This window comes from Phacochoerus africanus, chromosome 3, assembly GCF_016906955.1.
Source record: "Phacochoerus africanus isolate WHEZ1 chromosome 3, ROS_Pafr_v1, whole genome shotgun sequence".
Lineage (NCBI taxonomy): Eukaryota > Metazoa > Chordata > Mammalia > Artiodactyla > Suidae > Phacochoerus > Phacochoerus africanus.
This window is the reverse complement of record NC_062546.1, coordinates 151,055,751-151,076,926: the sequence shown is the minus strand read 5'-3', so window position 1 is coordinate 151,076,926 and position 21,176 is coordinate 151,055,751. Positions and strand designations below refer to the sequence as shown.

The 21,176-nt window shown below is 34.7% G+C and overlaps 1 protein-coding gene across 3 annotated transcripts in view; it reads left to right on the top strand.

Moving 5' to 3' along the window:
- Positions 1-19,610, top strand: part of CWC22 (CWC22 spliceosome associated protein homolog) — a 61,190-nt gene extending 41,580 nt beyond the window's left edge. For all 3 annotated transcript variants that reach the window (XM_047773003.1, XM_047773004.1, XM_047773005.1), the window contains 7 exons: positions 4,837-4,897; positions 8,704-8,781; positions 9,394-9,546; positions 11,116-11,243; positions 12,819-12,920; positions 13,013-13,239; positions 18,108-19,610. In XM_047773003.1, the coding sequence (XP_047628959.1) occupies positions 4,837-4,897; positions 8,704-8,781; positions 9,394-9,546; positions 11,116-11,243; positions 12,819-12,920; positions 13,013-13,239; positions 18,108-18,679 (1,321 nt within the window). In that variant the 3' untranslated portion in view covers positions 18,680-19,610. The remainder of the gene's footprint in view (positions 1-4,836; positions 4,898-8,703; positions 8,782-9,393; positions 9,547-11,115; positions 11,244-12,818; positions 12,921-13,012; positions 13,240-18,107) is intronic.
- Positions 19,611-21,176: the final 1,566 nt, after the last annotated feature.

Here is a 21,176-nt window from a genome sequence, read left to right as displayed (position 1 = left end):
TTAATTTTTTTTTCAGCCAAGTCATTTCTTATAGTTAAATATCACTAATAAAAATTTGAAAACAATTCTGTTACAGTTAGCACAGTATTTAATTATGCAATGGAAGTTTATATTTTATTTTTTCTAATTTGGTTTCTAACTCTAGTTCTAAGCAGGGAAACATTATTATGACGACGTTTGGACACTGATTTGTTCAACAGATGGAAATGAATATAAATGAAAGTAGGAATTAGACTTAGGAAGGTTTTGAGGACCCTTTGAAAAGTAATGTAAGCAAGAACTACTATACTATGAAAACAACCTATTGCCTTTGAAGGCTGTGAATTTGGTTTTAAAGAAAAATAAATGAAAATATTAAATGCTCAGTACATCTGTTGTTTTGAATGGGAATCAACCTATTAATTTAGTGGGCACAGTGTTTATATTTTTTACTGGAGAAGGAATGTTTTCTGTTTTGTTTTGTTACTAAGTTTTGTATATTTCCATTTAGTATGATGTAATAGCAAAAATGATTCATAAGTAGGAGTCATCTTGTTTTTGGTCTGTCTGAAAACTTTTTGGCCTAGATTCATCTTCAAAAAGAGAAATATTAAACAGCAAAACATTGGTTAGATTTTTTTTTTTTTTTGGTTTTCTTTACCTGTTTCTTTGCCTTTCACATGAAAGAAACTATTAAATATTTTTTATACAGACTTAAAGTGGAGAAATTTTTATTATAGGTAGCTGTTCTTAGAGTTTGACTTTGATTTGTCCTTTTTTAAGAAATGCAGTAGTAATCAGTTGTAAACAGTGGATTTATTGTTTAAATATTGCTATTAACATTAGCTTTGAGGAGTTCCCTTTGTGGCTCAGTGGTTAGCGAATCCAGCTAGGATCCATGAGGATGCGGGTTCGATCCCTGGACTTGCTCAGTGTGTTAAGGATCCGGCATTGCCGTAAGCTGTAGTTAGGTCATAGATGTGACTGAGATCTGACATTGCTGTGGCTGTGGCATAGGCCAGCAGCTGAAGCTCTGATTCGACCCCTAGCCTGGGAACTTTCATATGCTGCCAGTGCAGCCCTAATAAGCAAAAAAAAAAAAAAAACAAAAACCACTGGGCTTTGAAGAATTATACAGTGGAGCCTTTTGAATGATTATTTAAAAGAAACTTTGTTTCTTTAGCTGACCTAACCTTGATAATCTCTGAATTACACAAAACAATTTGAAAAACTAAAACATTATTAGATAATTGACAACCACTATTATATGATATTATATAATTATATTTTATATGATATATATTAAATGCTATTTATATATTTTTATATGATATATGTTATATGATATTACATATTATATATGGTATTATAGAATATGGTACCAATTCTAGTAACAGTACAATAACTACTGTCTTATGTATTTTTTGTTAAGAGTTCTCAGCCCCTAAATGCCTAGTAAAAATAATTTTAGGCAAAAAAAACAAAGACTTTGATAAAAAGGTGTTTAAAAGGTCATGATTGGGAGACTCGTGTAATGGGATTATAAAACAAATTTATCAAACAAATATCAGTCTAGATGAATAAGTAATATTGTTATAAAACAGCTAAAGTGGTTTACTTTATTTTTTTAATGGAATAATACTCAGCACTAATGATGATTTCAGTTAGATACACAGAGTGATTATTCATGAGAATTTAAATTGGGTGTATTTATGGAAAGCCTTTTGGTGGCATGAATCAATAGCTTAGTGTGATTGATTGCCTCTTTTTCATTGTATTTCTTTAAGAATTATATGTTCCCAAAAAGTTGTTCACAGAATTATTCTATGCCAAAAAGGGGGTGAGGGGAGGGAGAGAAAGAGAGAGAATCTTATTGCCCAGTATCAGTAATCAAATATCCATTTTATGCCACCATTGAAAATTAGGTTAATAGAGAATTAGTATTGATGTGGGCAAGTAGTCTTATTTAATGTTAGGTGAGGATAAAAACTAATAGTGTAGACTACCTAGTACCATACCAGTGGTGTTATCTTAACCATAGGTAGACATTCTAGAAATAATCCATTAATATATCAATAGTGGTTATCTTGAGAGGACATTGGATTATTTATATGAACTGTTCACTTTTGAAAATCTTGTGAACAGAACTGTGCTGGCAACTGAACTATTTGGGGATTTTATTTTTTTACTTTCTTTCTTTTTAGACCTACTGACTGATTTCACCAGTACTTTTCTTATTCTTCTGGCTCTTTACATAGTCTTTTATTTATGCAAAACATGAAACCATACAATTAGCTTTGCTATTGAAAATTAGACCTTCCTATATATTCTTGCTTTTTTTTTTTCAGGACCACACCCACACATATGGAGGTTCCCTGTCTAGGGGTTGAATTGGAGCTACAACTGCCAGCCTACACTACAGCCACAGCAATGCAGGATCGGAGCCATGTCTGTGACCTACAGCATAGCTCACTTCAACGCCAGGCTCTTAACCCATTGAGCAAGGCCAGAGATCAAACCCGCAACTTCATGGTTCCTAGTCGGATTCGTTTCCACTATGCCACAACGGGAACTCCTATTTATTCTTAGTTTAAAGTGATGTTCAGCAGTCTGATGTTGTGTTATTGAAGCTGTACCATCGGAGTGAAGTGGAACTACAAGGTCCTCAACAAGTCAGTTTCTTGGATTAGCAATATCAACAAGCCATTTGTAAGCATGGTTTGAAAACTGGCGTCATGTAACATCCTTTTTTTTAACCCTTCTCTCAATCACTATTACTTTGTGTTAAACCTGGAATTCATTTGGTATAAAATACCAAGCAAATTTAATTTATTTAATATTTATGTTTAGTGCAATTTCAAGACAATTATGTGTAGGACGTCACCAAATACCTTTAAAATAAAACAGGAACAAGGAAAATAGACTGTCATACCTTCTCCCTAATATTTCACTTATTAGATAAAATAAAACTTGTAAAATTTTTCCATGAATTACTGACTTGTTTTTTCAGAAATTGTAGGATTTTTTTTCCCCGAGTACTAATTCTGTTTTTTAAAAAGTGGAAACTAAAAAATGACATATCTTTTTAAATACTTCGTGGTATTACAATATTATTAAAGTTTGTCAACTGCAATTTAACTATTTTAATCTTAGTGCTAGGTATTGTTTGATATCATGTGTTATGAAATCTTTTTTGATAGATTTTTTTTTTCATACGTCTTTTTTTTTTTTTTTTACTGTTCTCTCATCCTGGATTATTAACCTTTTTATGCTTCTGAAACCCAATAAATAACAGAAGCTGAAGAATACAGATGAACTATAAATTCATAATCATTATATTTCAGTGGGTGATTTTTTTATGCTGCTGTTATCAAAAGATACTAGCATTATTCCTTTTTTTTATTTTATTTATTTTTTTTTTGTCTTTTTGTTGTTGTTGTTGTTGTTGTTGTTGTTGCTATTTCTTGGGCCACTCCCACGGCATATGGAGGTTCCCAGGCTAGGGGTTGAATCGGAGCTGTAGCCACCGGCCTACGCCAGAGCCACAGCAACGCGGGATCCGAGCCACGTCTGCAACCTACACCACAGCTCATGGCAACGCCGGATCGTTAACCCACTGAGCAAGGGCAGGGACCGAACCCGCAACCTCATGGTTCCTAGTCGGATTCGTTAACCACTGCGCCACGACGGGAACTCCTAGCATTATTCCTGAATCAAGTTCACATTGAGTCTCATCATCCTCTTTAGTGAAGCATATCAAAGATATATTTCATGCAATTTATTTGAATGTTGTACAAAAGCAATTCTTTGTGAGTGATTTTGATTATTTACTATTTTGATACTTAGTTTTTATGTAGGGTAGAAGCCTTGTGTTTGGGTATGAATCAAGATAACTTTTTTTTTTTTTTTGTCTTTTCTAGGGCCGATCCCACGGCATATGGAGGTTCCCAGGCTAGGGGTCCAATCAGAGCTGTAGCCGCCAGCCTACTCCAGAGCCACAGCAACTCAGGATCCGAGCCACATCTGTGACCTACACCATAGCTCACGGCAACAACAGATCCTCAACCCACTGAACAAGGCCAGGGATCGAACCTGCAACCTCATGGTTCCTAGTCGGATTCGTTAACCACTGAGCCATGACGGGAACTCCCTCAAGATAACTTTTAAATTTGGTTATTAAGCACTAGATGTCATGCTGGGCTCCTGGAACATCTTTCACCTCTTCCTGACTTGGATCAGACAGAAGTGGAAATATTTAGCAGTGTAATAAAAATTTGTCTACTTTCTGCACATTCTGGTCATTTTATATAAATGTAATTATACTGTATGCAGTCTTTACGTCTGGCTTCTTTCACTTAGTGTAAATTAAGGTCCATCCTCATGGTGGTATGTATCAGTACTTCATTCTTTGTAGAGTTAAAAGCTATGTCTTTTTTTTTTTTTTTGGTCTTTTTGCTATTTCTTTGGGCCGCTCCCACAGCATATGGAGGTTCCCAGGCTAGGGGTCGAATCGGAGCTGTAGCCACAGGCCTACGCCAGAGCCACAGCAACGCGGGATCTGAGCCACGTCCGTGACCTACACCACAGCTCACAGCAATGCCGGATCGTTAACCCACTGAGCAAGGGCAGGGACCAAACCCGCAACCTCATGGTTCCTAGTCGGATTCGTTAACCACTGCGCCACGACGGGAACTCCAGCTATGTCTTTTTTATATACACAACACAATAATATGAAATCATAGTAAAAAAATTATTTAAAATAATTATTACAATAAGATTCTTGTATATGAAAGAGAGTGACAGTTTAACTATGCTGAAAGTTTTTAACCTAATTTTTGTAACCATTTTTCTCTACAGTTTAGATTTTGAGGAATGTGCTCACAAATTGCTGAAAATGGAGTTTCCTGAGAGTCAAACAGTAAGTTAATACTTTTTTTTTCTATTAAGGAATATATATTGGTTATAAAAGTGTTTGAGACATTTAATAGGTTTCATGAATTGAAACAGTAACTCATTACTAAATATTCATTTTTTAAATGTAGGTTTGCTAAAATTTTTAGGTAACTTAAAACTTAGGAGTCTTGCAGTGCTTCATATATGTTACTCATTCTGGTGACTTAAATCAGCTGCTTGGATGGGCTGTAGGAAAAGGAAGCAGTCTCTCTGAACCACCACACTTCACATAAATTTCTGAGTGGTTTCCTATAAATCAAATGGTGGCTTAAATACAGTAGAAAGTTTGTTCTTTAATGAATTACCCAGTCCACCTACTTTATGCACTAAAGCATTTTTTTGTCATAGAAATTAGAAAGATGACCATACATGTTGTTACATTGCTTTCTTTGGGTGTAGAAGAATCTGTACCATTTTTATTCATTAATTCATTTAACAAAATGTATTCAGCATATATGTCAGGCACTCTGCGGAATATCACAGATTCAATAATCCATAAAGTACATATTTTAGCCTCCTCTTAGCCCATATGACTAATAGTCTTATAACTCACTACTTCACTATTCAGAGTATCATGAAACCCTAATGCCAAGGAAAATAAAGACTAGATTGAAAAGATTATCAAGGGTGTTTTTTTCTAGTTGTATTCTTATGTATATTGCTCCCTGCCCATCTAGATTGTAGATCCTTGGAACCTGAGCCAAGGCTTTCGCATTGTTTTCCACATCGTCCCTTACCTGTGGTAGATTCAGCACAGGTGCAGAGTATCAGCTATATACAGTCTGTTTGGTTTCTGATTCTTCTAAAAGACCTTGATTATCTGAGCTGAATTACCATTGAGTGTAAAGTCCTTTGTCTTGGGGCTTTTAAATATGTTCTGTTATAGGGATGGGCAGACTGTGGTCCAGGGCCACTGCCCATTTTTGTGAAGTTTTATTGGGATACAGCCATGCCCATGGGTAGGTGTATTGTGTGTGGCTGTTTTCACCCTATAGCAGCAGAATTAACTAGCTGCAACAGAGATTGTATGGCTGCTAAAATCTAAAATGTCTACTATCTTTTACAGAAAAAGTTTTTCCGTAAACTTTTTTTTTAACAGAAAAAGTTTCCCAACGTTTGTTCAAGAATATAGATTAATTCTTGAAATGCCAAAGTGTGGGATTTTGAAGAGGTGATTCTTTTCAAATTTAAAAAATTATTTTTTCCCCTCTTTAAGTTTATTTATTGGTATGTTAATAATAGTGTGCCTAATAGTATTATGGGTGCACTTGATATGGTGAATTGGAAAGGAATAAATTAGTGAGTCAACTTTTAAAATTATAATTGAAACTAAAGTTACATAATGCTCTTGTCACATTATTTGAGGAATATAATTGTCATCATAAATTTTATTAATATTAATCCAGACCATTGTTGCTCTAGAAGTAACTTCAATGTATTTTGATAACATTTGGAAATTGGTCTTAATGCATCTATTTTCATATACTCAAAATAATCTTATAAAATCACTATAATATTTAATTAAAATGTTAAAATATTTAATTATCATATGCCACAGGGAGTAACTCTGGTAATTGCATTTAGTCTAGGGAAGAAAGTAATTTGTTTTACAGGTAGTGATGACTTTAATAGCAATGCTGTCAGTGCATTACCATGTTATATTGTTTAAAACCTAATTAACTTATTGTAAAATACAGTATTAGTAGAAAAACTTGAAAATGTATTTTAATACATCAAATAAATATTATATGACACAACTCAGAAAAGTCTCATTTAAGTTTTTAATACTATATTAAATTTTGACAAAGTACATCTCTTCAGAACTTAAACATTTATAAACATTTTAATTGAGGCAATGTATGACTAATCTTAAAAAATCTAGTAATATAATTATATCTGAAAATATCTTATATTTTGCAGAGAGGCCTTTGAGTAAATAGTTTTATAATTAGATTATCAGCTTCTAGAACAGCTCTGTCCCACAGAACTTTCTGCAGTGATGGAACTATTCATATTCTGCACTGTTTAGGACAGTGGCCACTACATTAGTCACATGTAGTTTTGAGTACTCAAAATGTGACTCATGTGATTGAGAAACTAAAATCTGGATTTGTGTCACGTTAAGTAATTCAGATTTAAGTAACTACATGTTGCTAGGGGCTACCGTGCCTGACAGCACAGTTCTAGAATGTCTATTTTGTATTTTTCCATAACATTTGTTACAAAGATGTATGTGATAAATAAACATTGACCTAATTTTTAAAAATTTGCAGTAGTTATTTAAGTTGTATCTCATGTTATTAAGTGACAAAGATGTCAAAATTTGTAATTAAAAATATGAAAGTAAAATTAAAAGTAAAAATGAACTGAAATGATATACATTATATTTTATAGATTTCTATTTGTAAAAAGCACAAATAAATTGCAGTTACTGTATTTAGAAAAAATAATTTTAAACTTTTGATAAGAAATGTTTTGTAGAAAAAGATATTTAGTCAAGTCTACAGATATTTAGTGGTCAGAGAATAAATTTGTGCCTTTTTTTAGTTTTGTTTCCATTGATTTGTTCATATGTCTGAGTTTCCTCATCTATGAAATTGTTGTAATCAATACATATTTCATTAGGATTATTTCAGGAATTAGTAAATAATATTAAGTATAAATCATTTGTGATGATGGTATTTCCTAATCTTGGATTTATTCTTGCACTTCTTAGGTCAATAGAATTTTCACAAAGTAATTTTTTCAAAGCACATAAATTACTGATTAGACATTGTGTTATAACAGGAGTTTAATGACTCCGTCTCTTTGTATAGATCCATCTATTGACAGATCTATATTCATAACATTTATTTTGTTCTTTTAAATATATTTTCTTATTTATCATCCAGAGGGTCATCTAACTCAGCATTGAAGTTGTGTCCATTTATGCCTCTGTAAAGACTCATTATGATCTGTCTTTTCCATACTAACAAAATATATTCATTAATAATTGGGTTTAAATCTTCAAAAGGTGTATAACTGAATTGTTAGATGTCATATTGTTAATCTGTATTTAAAAGACATATTTATAAAATCTTTTTACTTTTGTTTTATTTATTTACATAATTAACTTATTTTTGGAGGCCCTACTGGGATAGAATCTTTTTAGAATACAGTATTTTTAGTCTCTTTTTGGTGTATCTCGTTCATATACGAGGTTTTCTTGAAGTAGTTCATGCTTATACAAATTTAGAATTTTTTTGTGTTTTTTTTGTCTTTTTTTGCTATTTCTTGGGCTGCTCCCGCGACACATGGAGGTTCCCAGGCTAGGGGTCGAATCGGAGCTGTAGCCACAGACCTACGCCAGAGCCACAGCAATGCAGGATCCGAGCCACGTCTGCAACCTACACCACAGCTCACGGCAACGCCGGATCCTTAACCCACTGAGCAAGGGCAGGGACCAAACCCGCAACCTCATGGTTCCTAGTCGGATTAGTTAACCACTGCGCCACAACGGGAACTCCAAATTTAGAATTTTATAATTGATCTAATTAGCATAGATGACTGAAATTTTTGTCAGCCAAACAGAAGCCTTTAAAAGACTATAGCCTTGACATAGATTGATTTTTTTTATTTTGTCCTCATAATTAAAGTTCATAAAGTTGTGGAAGTTTTGTGTTTTGAAAACCTTACTTTAAAGTTCAGGCTATCTCTGTCATATTGATAAATTATTATACAGCATGGATTCATTGTGCTTTGAATCATTAATGTAATTTTTTTTCCAAATAGAAAGAACTCTGCAACATGATACTTGATTGCTGTGCCCAACAGAGGACATATGAGAAATTTTTTGGCTTATTAGCTGGGGTGAGTTCCAACCTCATTTTTCTTGTTAGATTGTGATGAAATCACAAAGGGAATTCTTAACATGAGTGTTGTGAATTAATGTGTCTGCTTTATGGTCTAGTCTAATGTAATAACATATCTTTCCTGAAAATAAATTGTTCACCCCTCAGGTTCCCCACTCTGCAGCTTCCTCCTGTCCCACTTTATTTTTGTAGTGCCATAACATTACATATCACTCTTTCAGGGCTTTGGGAAATTCCACATGCTTTTTGACAGTATCCCAAAGAGAACAATTAAATGCTGTCTTTTCACAATTTCACAGCAGTTTCTGAAGTCAAGTACATGTTCAGGCAGCACAGTAAAGGATGAGCTAAAATACTTTTTAGAATCCAAACTCTACTCACAGAGAAGTTTATTTTATGCAAATGTGTATGTCTGTGATCGGCTACATGTATAATTTTGTTTTAGCATATAAACCCCAAGTACCTAGGGATAATACGTATTATCTTACTTTTTGAGCATCCCATTATACAGCACAAAAAGGTTATATGATATACAAAATATTGATTATCTTTTGATTGAATAAATCTAGAAGGCTTTAATAATGGTATTGACTTTTTCCTAATTTATTAGCGATTTTGTATGCTAAAAAAAGAATACATGGAATCCTTTGAAAGTATATTCAAAGAACAATATGATACCATCCATCGCTTGGAAACAAACAAATTGAGAAATGTTGCTAAGATGTTTGCTCACCTTTTATATACTGATTCACTTCCTTGGAGCGTAAGTAGATGGGTCAATATATTTGTTCTTCTTGGCTAATCCCCTGTTATTCTGAAATAGATTAAGTATAACATAGCCATACTTTTCCTATGTAGGAAACATACTTTTAAATGAGATGTGTAGCAAACTTTTACTATAATGGCTGTCTTTCAGGTTATATTAATGTGACATGGGATCATCAGCTAAGTAAATAATATATGAGTGTAAGAAATATCACTGTGAATGATATTAACAATCCAAAATCACAGTGTTTTTTAATAGTGATGGCTGGGAGCATTTTCATCTTCTCTGTGTACACATATGGGCACACACACCCATATTCACATATACCAGTTGTTTGGTGGCATATGAGCCTCTCAGTAACTGCCGTTTCTTGAGGGAGTAGCTATCAGCAGTCTCTCTAGTAAGGACGTGAGACATGTGATTATTCTGTCAGGATGTATTTTTCGTAGCATCCGTTAAAGTTGAATAAGTGATAGGGAGAAGATCCCATAGTCATAATTAGAACAAGGAAAGGTATTCTTGATGGGAAAATGTACACTGTGTTGGAATTTGAACTTCATTCATTAAGTTGGCACTTAATTATACAGCTACTGTTCATTCAACAACCATTTGTTTAGTCACCAACTCTTTGCCTAACTGGGTGTCCAGAAGAATTTTATATGGTTCTTATTTCAAGGAGCTTAGTACTATGTCAGAGAAGAGATAAGATGCCCGTAGTAATAAGACAAAATAAAACCTGGTAGGTTATAAGAAAAACAAAGTTACTGAAGGAATTGAAAAAAAAAAAAAAAGAAGGAAATTATATATAAGAAGAAAGAAAAAAGGGGATCATATTTTAGAATACCATAATCCTGTGGTAGAATGAAGCAACATCATTGAGCTTGTAATCATTGGGTGGATTTTTGTAATACTAAGTGCTAAGTGTGCCCAGCTACTTTAATAGGCATTTATAAGCTGACCCAAGAGGCATAATAATTTTTTACTTCTTTTTTCCCTTTTCTCTGGGAAAAAGGGAGTAAAAAATTTTCAACAAATGAAACAAATGAGCTAGTGGAACACAGAATCCATCAAACATGGAGGTTGCTTTTATTTTTTATTTACCCTAAAATATCTCTATGAGCTTTAGATTTTCAGCCCCAATCTTAGTATTCAGAACAAGCCATCACTCTCTGTCTTTATAAAACTATGGCTTGATGATTTCAGTGGCATTTTGCCCCCAAACTCTCATAGACGCACATTTTAATGAGTGAGTTTTAGGAACTAGTAATCTTAGCACTATATGTTCAAGACAGTATCCTCCCATCTATAAAAAGCACATACATTACTCAAGAAAGAGAATGAACTCTTTATTTCTACAGCATCTTAACATTTTGAAAATTAGTATAGAGAGGCAGTCTTATTTCTTTCCAAGAAATAATATACATCATCTTAAGATATTTAGAGATAATTCTGATTGAAGATGAGAACAAATTGTAATTTCACAAGAAAGGAAAGTTATAAATATTGGTCACTTTGTCTTACCTTTTAAACACCAAAATAAAAATGTTTTTAAATTTTAATTTTCAGGTTCTTGAATGTATAAAGCTGAGTGAAGAAACTACTACATCATCCAGTAGAATTTTTGTGAAAATATTTTTCCAAGAACTGTGTGAATACATGGGTCTTCCTAAACTTAATGCAAGGTTAAAGGATGAGTAAGTTTGTTATTAAGTTCTTTTTATTCTTCCTGCCCTCAGAGGCTTTACCCCACTTTAGCAGAGGAAATCTACCCTTAGTGGTAAAAATACAAGTTCTCATGACAGTTTTCATCCATTCGTTGCCACTCTGAGTCTCCTGTATTATGTGGTACGACGTGAAACTTGATGATAGTCTAGTTCTAGAGAAAATTCAGAATTAATACCTCTCTTAATTTAGTTAGAACTTTTGCATGCTCACTGGAGTTTTCCAGCAATGAGTGTTTTTAGTTTTAGTTTCATTTTTACCCTAATTTTGAGCCTTAGAATGCTAATTTTTTACTATCAATAAATTACTGTGAATATATACAAATGAGTATCACTCATGAAACTATTCAAGTTTTACACTGAACTAGGGTTTTGTTCCAGGACTGTCAAATAATATCAGCTTTCTTATTTACCATTTATCCAGATTGCCTGTCACCACTCACTTTGGCTTCTATTCCATTCACACTCCTGAAGTCCTTTCTCATTTGTCTCAGTGACCACCTGCCAGTTCCAGGTGGCCTCATGCCTCTTGACTTCTTGGCCTCACACTGTTGACCACTTGTTCACTGTGGCTCCTCACTTTCCTTCATTGTGCCTTCCCCCCCTCAGTCTCTCTCTCTTGAGCCTCCCCCTCCATTGTTCGCTGAAAGTCTGTCCTGGCTTCTGTATGCTCTGGGCCAGTCCATCCCCTTCTCCTGGTTTCATGTACTTATTTATTGGTCCCTATCTGCTTGGTCAAGTTCACGTAGTTCCTCTCCACACAAGTTCTGTAAGTTTACTCACCCTACAGAATTATCTCATAAGTTGCCTTCAAGCAGAATCTTAACAGCAGCACTCTGGCCACACCAACATTGCCCAGCTTGTTAAGCAGTTCTGGCTCGTTCATGCATCCTAACATTTTTCCAGAGCTGGGTATTCCTTCTCTTGTTCTGTCCATCAAACTCTTAATCATTCTTCTTACATTAAATTACCTTTACTATGAAGAATGGTTTTTCCTAACACTGCTGGTTAGGCCATTCAGTGTGGCACTGAAAACCACATTATATTGTCAATGTTTTTCTGCCTGTCCCCCTCCCTAACTGTAGTGATTGCATACAGTCTTCATCCTTGATTTCTCTTTTGTTGACTGCTTCCTCCCCTCCTCCAGTGCCTTGCAGAGCACTCTGTGTACATGGTATGTATATACACCAGAAGAGAGGGTTTTGGGGGGGTTTTTTGGTTTTTTTCACTTTTCTGCACATACACTCAATGTATAATAAATAGACATATATTTAGGTTTATATGTGTTCTATATATATATATTCTGAGTGTATAAGAGTGAATAAGAAAGTTTTTTAAAACCCTCTCTGTTATAGAATTATAGTAAATTATGGCTTGACCCTACTCATTTCATTTAGATAGCATACAACCAAATAAATGATTTTTAAATCACTTAATTGTATTTCATTTACTAATTTAATATATAGAAAATCTGAAAATGCAAGGATTAATATAAGGGTTTTACCTTTTTAAGCAATCTGTTTTGTTCATTTTCTTTTTCATTTTTAGAACTCTGCAGCCATTCTTTGAAGGATTATTACCCCGAGATAACCCAAGAAACACTCGGTTTGCCATCAACTTCTTTACTTCTATAGGTCTTGGAGGTTTAACGTAAGAATTATTTTCAGAAATTTATTCACCTTACAGAATTTCTCACAGTTGCCTTCAAGGCAGAATCTAATAGAAATTTTGTTTTTAATTAGGGATGAATTGCGTGAGCATCTCAAAAATACACCAAAGGTCATCGTGGCCCAAAAACCAGATGTTGAGCCCAATAAATCCTCCCCTTCCTCTTCCTCTTCTGGATCCTCCTCCTCCTCCTCTGATTCTGAATCCTCTGCCTCTGATTCGGACAGCAGTGACAGCAGTTCAGAGTCTTCTAGTGAGGAGAGTGATTCTTCATCCACCAGTAGTCAGAGCTCGTCCTCAGGTATCAAAGCTCATTTATAATTAACTCTGCTCTTTTCTAACAAGTATATTGCTGGTGGTGTTTACAAGGGAAGAGAATCATTTGATTGCTTATTTATTTTAGACCTCACTTGTTTAAAAGCCACAATTAATAATATAAACACTCATCTATCACTATTGCAGTCCATACTGAATTCAGTGTTTATAATGCTAAGATTATCTTTTGAAATACTCTTTATGGAAATGAAGATAGTCCACTGCAAGTAATTTATTTGAATGCTGACTGAAATGCCATTTCTAACTTCTGTCATCTAGTTTAAGGATTAAGCTTTCCTGATGTTTATATTTTCAAGAAATTTTAATTTTTCACTTTTAATAGTGAAGCTTTATGTTAGTAATTGCCACATACCACACATTCAGTGCATACCTTACAGGTGAACAGCTATATAAATTTTCATAAACAGAACACATCCATGTAGCTCGGACCCAGAAGTTCTTGTTCCCTTCCTAGTTGTTACCATTCCTCTCATCCACTGCCTCATGGCAGCTACTGTTCTAATTTGTAGTTATATATTAGTTTTGCCTGCTTTTAACTTCAGAATTATATATTATGAACTCCTTTATGTCTAGCTTATCTTCTAACATGATGCTTGTGAGATTCATCCATGCTATTGCATTTAGTTATAGTTCATTCATTCTTGTTGTCATAGTTTTTCACTATACGAATATCCACAGTATATTTAACATTTATCAATGGAAAATTAAATTTTTAGTGTTCCCATGAATACTCTTGTACATGTCTTTTGGTGACATGTATATATATGCCTTTCTGTTGGGTAACATACCTAGAGATGGAATCGATGGGTTGTAGGTTGTATAGATACTGTCAGATGGTTTTCCAAGTGGTTATTCCAGTTTACACTCCCACCAGCCATGTATGAGCTCACATCTTCACTAACACTTTACTTGACTGTCTTTTTCATTTTAGCCATTTTGTTGGGTGTGTAATGTTATTGCATTGTGGCTTTCATTTGCATACCTTGATCACTTAGTGAAGTTGAGCATCATTTTATATATGAGTGACCATTGGATATTTTTTGTTTGTAAATAGCTGTTCAAGTTTTTTGCCCCTCCCCTCATTTCTTTATTAAGTTGTCTTTTGTATTGATTTGTAAGAACCTTTGTATATCTTCTGTCACAGGTATGTATTGCAAATAACTAGTCCCGTTCTCATCTCTCAAGCCTTGCGTGGTTGCCGGAGCTCTGCTGGTCTCTCTGTCCTTCAGCAGCAGCCCTAATGCACAAAAGCTTGCAGAGAGAAAGAGGCATCAACTCTTCTAATGTAGAAGAGTTGGCCCTTCTCTCTAATGTATTTATTTACTTATTTATTTTCTTTATTTTATTTTATTTTCCCACTGTACAGCAAGGGGGTCAGGTTATCCTTACATGTATACATTACAATTACATTTTTCCCCACCCTTTGTTCTGTTGCAACATGAGTATCTAGACATAGTTCTCAATGCTACTCAGCAGGATCTCCTTGTAAATCTATTCTAAGTTGTGTCTGATAAGCCCAAGCTCCCGATCCCTCCCACTCCCTCCCCCTCCCATCAGGCAACCACAAGTCTTTTCTCCAAGTCCATGATTTTCTTTTCTGAGGAGATGTTCATTTGTGCTGGATATTAGATTCCAGTTATAAGTGATATCATATGGTATGTATTTATTTTTTATTTTTTATGAACTGATTTTCGGGTTTTTTTAATGGCCATGCCTGTGACCTATGCCATAGCTGCTGCGCCTAGACTGGATTCTTTAATCACCGTGCTGGGCTGGGGACTGAACCCACACCTCTGCAGCAACCCGAGCCAGTGCAATCAGATTCTCAACCCACTGTGTCACAGTAGGAACTCCCTTGAAGTGATTTTTGACTTACAAGAAAGTTGTAAAAATGGCATAGAGAATTCCCATACAGCCTTCACCCAACTACCTCTAATGTTGGCATCTTATATAACCATAGTTCAGTTATCAAAACCAAGAAGTTAACATTAGGAAAATACTATTAGCAAAATAGTAGGTCCTATCAGAATCTCACCAGTCTTCGCACTGATGTCCTTTTTCCTGTTCCAAGGTCCTTAAGTCTTCTGCAGTCTGTGGCAGTTCCCTCAGGCTTTCCTTGTTTTAGATGGCTTTGACCCTTTTAAAGTCCTCTGGCCACTTGTTTTGTAGAATGTCCCTCAGAATCTGTCTTGATGTTTTCTTATAATTAGAATGAAGTTACACATTTTTAAATACCACAGAAATTATGTGTTGTTCTTAATGTGCCTTACTGAAGAGTTCATAGTATCGATATCTTATTGGTGACATTAACTCTGATTACTTGGTTATGATGGTACCTACTGGATTTTTTCATGGAAATTGTTTTTTTTAGTAAGTTAATGTATTGTAAGGACATAATTTGATACTATGCAAATTTCTTCTTTATCCTCTAACTTCAGTCTTCAATTTTATCATCTATCTTTGGATCTTATCTATAGCATTTATTACTGTAGTGTTTGCCAAATAGTCGGTTTTCTTTTTCTTTTTCTTTTTTTAGGGCCACACCCATAGCATATGAAAGTTCCCAGGCTAAGGTTCACATTGCAACTGCAGCTGTAAGCCTGAGCTACAGCCACAGCAGTGCCAGATCGGAGCCATGTCTGCGACCTACACCATAGCTCACGGCAATGCCGGATCCTTAAACTGCTAAGTGGGGCCAGGGGTCAAACCTGCATCCTCATGAATACTCATCAGGTTCTTAATCTGCTGAGCCACAATGGGAATTCCAAATGGTAGTTTTTCTATTTGTCTCTTTTCTTCTGTGTTTAGTCATTCAGTTTCTCCTGTAAGAAAGAGTTGTCCCCTCCATTTATTTATTAATTCAACTATATATTCAATCAGTGAGGACTCATGGATATTTGTTATATTCTATAGGTTAAAGTCCATTTATTTTGTTGTTCGAATCATTTCAACTTTGGCAATTAGGAGTTCGTTCAAGTTGACTCCTGTGTTCTTTTAACATACTTTCATCTTTTTTTGAGCACTTCCTTCATAGCACCTCAAGATGTTCCAGATCTTTAGTGCCTTTAAACAGAAGATGTTAAATTTTCATCTGGCATTTCTAGTTGTTTTCAAAAGCATCACTAGCCTTTCATAATCTCTCCTATCCTCCTTAGAAGGGGAAGTGCTGTAATAAAGGATTTTTCCAAACATACCATTTTTTTTTAAAGGTCAGTGTTGTTTTCCCTAGGGCCAACTCAGCTTTCTTTCATCATACCATCTTAGACTGAATAAGAGATAGTCTGTCCAAAATGCGTATCATGTCCTGTTTTTCTTTAATGCGTATTTCAGAGAGGTAACACCTCCTCCCACCCCCGCAGGTTTAGTAGGTTGGAAGGCTAGTCTTTAGACACTTGTTTTACATACTATGTGGCATCCACAATTAGAGGACTCTCAGTGTTTTAAATTAATAGAGCAAGATTCCATTTGCTCACAGGAAGTCTTATTTTTGAATTGAAATATACTAACATTGATCATTTACCATTCACCTCTGAATTCTAAAGAATTTGTTATTTTATATCTGTTTTGAGAACAGATGATAGCACAGCATGAACTGCTACAATAAGGAAGCTTGCTGATTCAAAATTAATTTGCCTCGTCATACAATTTCAGTAGAGAGCTTTCAGTTTTATCAATAAAATATTAAATAGCATAAAAGCAGTATGAACTTCCCCCAAATTAGAAGATTGTAAAGCACACAGCAAAGAAAGAGGAGAGTATGTATTATTAGAGGACCCTGGTTTTAGTGTCAAGAGGCACCAAGAGTGGCATATAGCAGGGTCAGAGAGGTCTTGATTCTTCACAGAGCCAGATGGTTTCTGCTTGGGTAGCTGCAGCTCAGCTGAGCTGCTTGATGGGAACCGGAGAAATAGGTCCTTAGTGGCTAACCAACTGACTGTGCCAGGGTAGGCATTTCATTTAGCAGGAAGTTGGTACAATAAGGTTTGAGTGGAGATAGGACAAGGGTAGACAACTCTCCACCATATTTTCTTCTTTCAGTATTCATAGGAATTTGACAGAAATTTTGGTCATCTCAGCACCTTTGATGATGTACCCAAACTAAATAACACAGATAAAGTATTTAAATTTATTTTATAGCTTAAAATGGTAAGATGTTTTCATTGTACTTCTCTGGTATTCTTATTTGTGATCACCTCAATAAAGTTAAAATATTTAAGGCCCTCTCAGAATAGTTTTCTCAGAAATCAAGCCTTATTGCTCTCTTAAAGCTTATGATTGTATCTCACCATAGCTTCTCTTTGCTATAGTACAGTTAGTGCTTCTCTGATAGCAGAACTATTATTTTTGTAGGAAGAAGTTTTCATTTGAAAAATATATATTCATACTGTTAAGCAAGCCCAATCAGTCCCACTCAACCCACCTTTTAGGAAGTGATGTTGCTGGCATGTGTAATCGTTGTATTTTAATTATGTACCAGATCCAACATAATATATCTTATGACATAATGCATGTGGGCTGGAATTTATGTTTTGGATAAAATTTGTGGGTGGAAATGTACCATTTTAGTCACTAAACTAAAATTTTTACATTTTCTATAGTTCCTTTAAAATCCCTATTTACTGTTTTGAGTCCAAGGTTCAAAACAATACTTTGGTAACTAATGTTAATATATTGTATATTCTTAAAAAATTACATCTTGTAAAATTCTCTATGATCAGACTTTGCATCCAGCTTATCTGAATTACTAAACCTATAATGTATCAATACATGTGATTTTTCAGTTGTGAAATTAAGATTAAAATAAAAGCTAACTATATCATTTTACGCATGCAGCTAAAGATGTAAGAAAGAAGGGACAAGGGAAACCCAGAAGTAAAGAAGTAGATAAATTAATCAGGAAACAACAAACAAATGATAGGAAACAAGAAGAAAGGCGACCAGAGCCACGGCACCAGGAAACGAGGACTGAGAGAGAAAGGAGGTCAGAGAAACCCAGAGATAGAGATTCAAGAGATCCTGCAACAAAACACAGTTCTGACAGAGGGGTTCCTTCTGAGCGAAATAGCTACAGCAGAGCCATGAATGACAGAGACTACGAAATGCACATAGATTTGGAACATAAGCACAGGGACCCCAAAAAGAAAAGAGGAGAGAGAAGAAATTCTTTTTCTGAAAATGAGCACAGACACCGAAATAGGGACAGTGAAAATTTTACAAGAAAAGAGAGGTCCAACTCAAGAGAAAAGAGTAAAAAACATTCAGGTTCTAGAAGCGATGAAGATAGGTATCAGAATGGTGCCGAGAGGCGATGGGAAAAATCTAGCCGATACTCTGAACAATCCAGAGAATCAAAGAAAAATCAGGACCGACGAAAAGAAAAGTCTCCAACGAAGCAAAAAAAATAATTCGAAAAGAAAAGTCTCCAACGAAGCAAAAAAAAAATTCTGCGAAATTACAGAAACTGAACATGCCTTATATTCAGTTGAAACAAATTATTTTTTACATTGATGAACTTTATAGAGAATTCTTGTATAAAGTCCTGATTTGTATTTGTACATTTAAAAAATGTTTTCATTTTAACATATTTTATAACTGATACATCTCAAGGCCCTCACATAAAATTATTTGAAGAGTTTCACCAGAGAGGAATGTTATTCTTGCTTATATTTTGTTAATAAAATGATCAAATGCTCATTGAATCAGTGATTTTTTTCATTGACAAGTTTTTTTTCTGATAATACTGTCTCCAGTTGTTTATAGAATTATTATAATGAATTATTAGTGGCTTTTTATTTGTAACTGCAGACCAAAAGAGGTGAACCACTTCAATTTAACATTTCTGCTTTGTTAGTTAGATGATATAAACCCTTCTTAGGAGCTGCCCCTTTTTTTTTTTTAAAGTAGAGAAATTATTTCAAGTTTCATATTATGGCTTGAACAAAATAGATGTGTGTAGCTTTTTTCACAAGTGGTGAAACTAGATGTATGTTAGTCTTTAAACAGATACACAGCTATATTATTTATAATTAGGGCTTCTCTCATTGATGGCATTTCTTCTTTCTGGACTGTTAGATTAATGTTTAATCAAAATTCTTTGTGGCTACTGCCTTTACTCAGTCTTGAAGCTATATCACTGTTGGTAAGTTAATATGTATTTAGTTTTTAATTTGGATTAATAGATTGGAAAACATACAATCATGAAACATGTGGACAAGCCTAACTGTGAAATAATTTTTCTAAGAATTTTAAGGGTTTCCATCATTGTAACTCTCACTAATTAATATGTGACTATATTATTTATTACTTTTGAAATAAAATATTGCCTCTGAAATGTTAGATTTGCTGGCAGACATTTAACCTTATTTACTAAGTAGACTACTTGTACTTGTTCACCTTAAAAGTACATAAAATCCATTTTAGCCTATGTGCAGGTTCAAGAATAATAGGACCACCATTTTAATGTTTAGCTTTCAAGCACACTGACTCAATATGTTTTCTATTTTTGCTGTTTAAAACTTAACATAAATAACAATAAAGTCCATGTCAATAAATATTATCCTCTTGTCCTCCTCTCCCCTCTGTCCTCCCAAAGTATTCATTGATTAGCATTTTCTCCAACTGTGGTGGTTAGAAGGTGGTGAGCTGTGATTAGAATGGATTGTCATGGACATAGTACCTTTCGCAGAACTGTGAAGCTCAGCAGATTGGATTTAAGGAGCACATAGGCTATAAGCCCTAAAGGAAATAAGTTAATTTTTTTAACTAAACACTGATCTTTTGACTAAAACCCTGACAACAAGGAAAAATCTGTGGATTAGACATTCTATTTTCTTCACTGCAACCCTAATTTAAAATTTCTTTTCTAAATGTAAAAGTGGGAAACTATTCTTTTTACTGTGTACTTAAGATTCTAAAGTGTTATTAGATTATTTTTAAATGTAACTTTGACTGAGCTACTAAGGTCCCAAGTCTGTTCTAGGGATTAGAGATAAAACAATAAGGCAAACAAAGTCTCAACTTTCATGAGACTTATAGTTGGGAGAGAGAGCAGTGAAAAACAGTAAGCGACTAAGTACCCCATGGTAATGAATCCTCTGAAGGAAAGAAAGGACAGAGTGTGTGATAATGGATTTACATAGGAGTCAGAGGAGAGCTCTGACAAAGTGGTGTTTGCTGTGGGAAGAACCGAGGCAGGAGGAACTGCTGAGGCTTAGATGTCTATTTATAGTGGATATTTATTGCCCAGAAATTTTTAACATTTCCTGTTCTACTTAATGCAGCTTTTTTTACTCCTCACCATTTTATTTACTCCTACAAAGGCAGTTAACAGAACACCTAACTACCTTCAAACGGAAGTATTTAAGTGCAAGTGAGTCATATCAGGACATAGTAAATAGCAGCTTGTGTGCAGAACTGCACTATCCACTTTATCTGCATTTCTACAGCATCAAATACATGTTCACATACACCATCTGCCACTTAGGCAGATTTTTCACTTTCATCCTTTTTAATATGCAGGCAAGAAAAATGTTATCTCTAATTTTTTACTTTTTAGGATTAGCATTTTGTAGGGATCACCTGGGTTGTAGATACTTTGCATGCATTTTTCATTGTTTTTCAGTCTCTCAACTTACTTGCCTCCAAGGTTCTATTCCTCCATCCTTGCCACATCCCTAGCTCCCCACTCTCATAGTCATCCCCTTCGTGTTGACTTTACAGTCCATACAATCTGAAATCTCTCCTTCAAGCTTCACATTTTGACCACTGCCCCATTCAGCTCATCTGCTTCAATGCTGCTATTCGGGCAGTCTTTTTACTTCATCACAACTTTATATCTATTGCGTTTGTTATAATGTTACCCCCTCCCTCTTCACATCCCTTGTTCTTTGGGCCATCATTTGT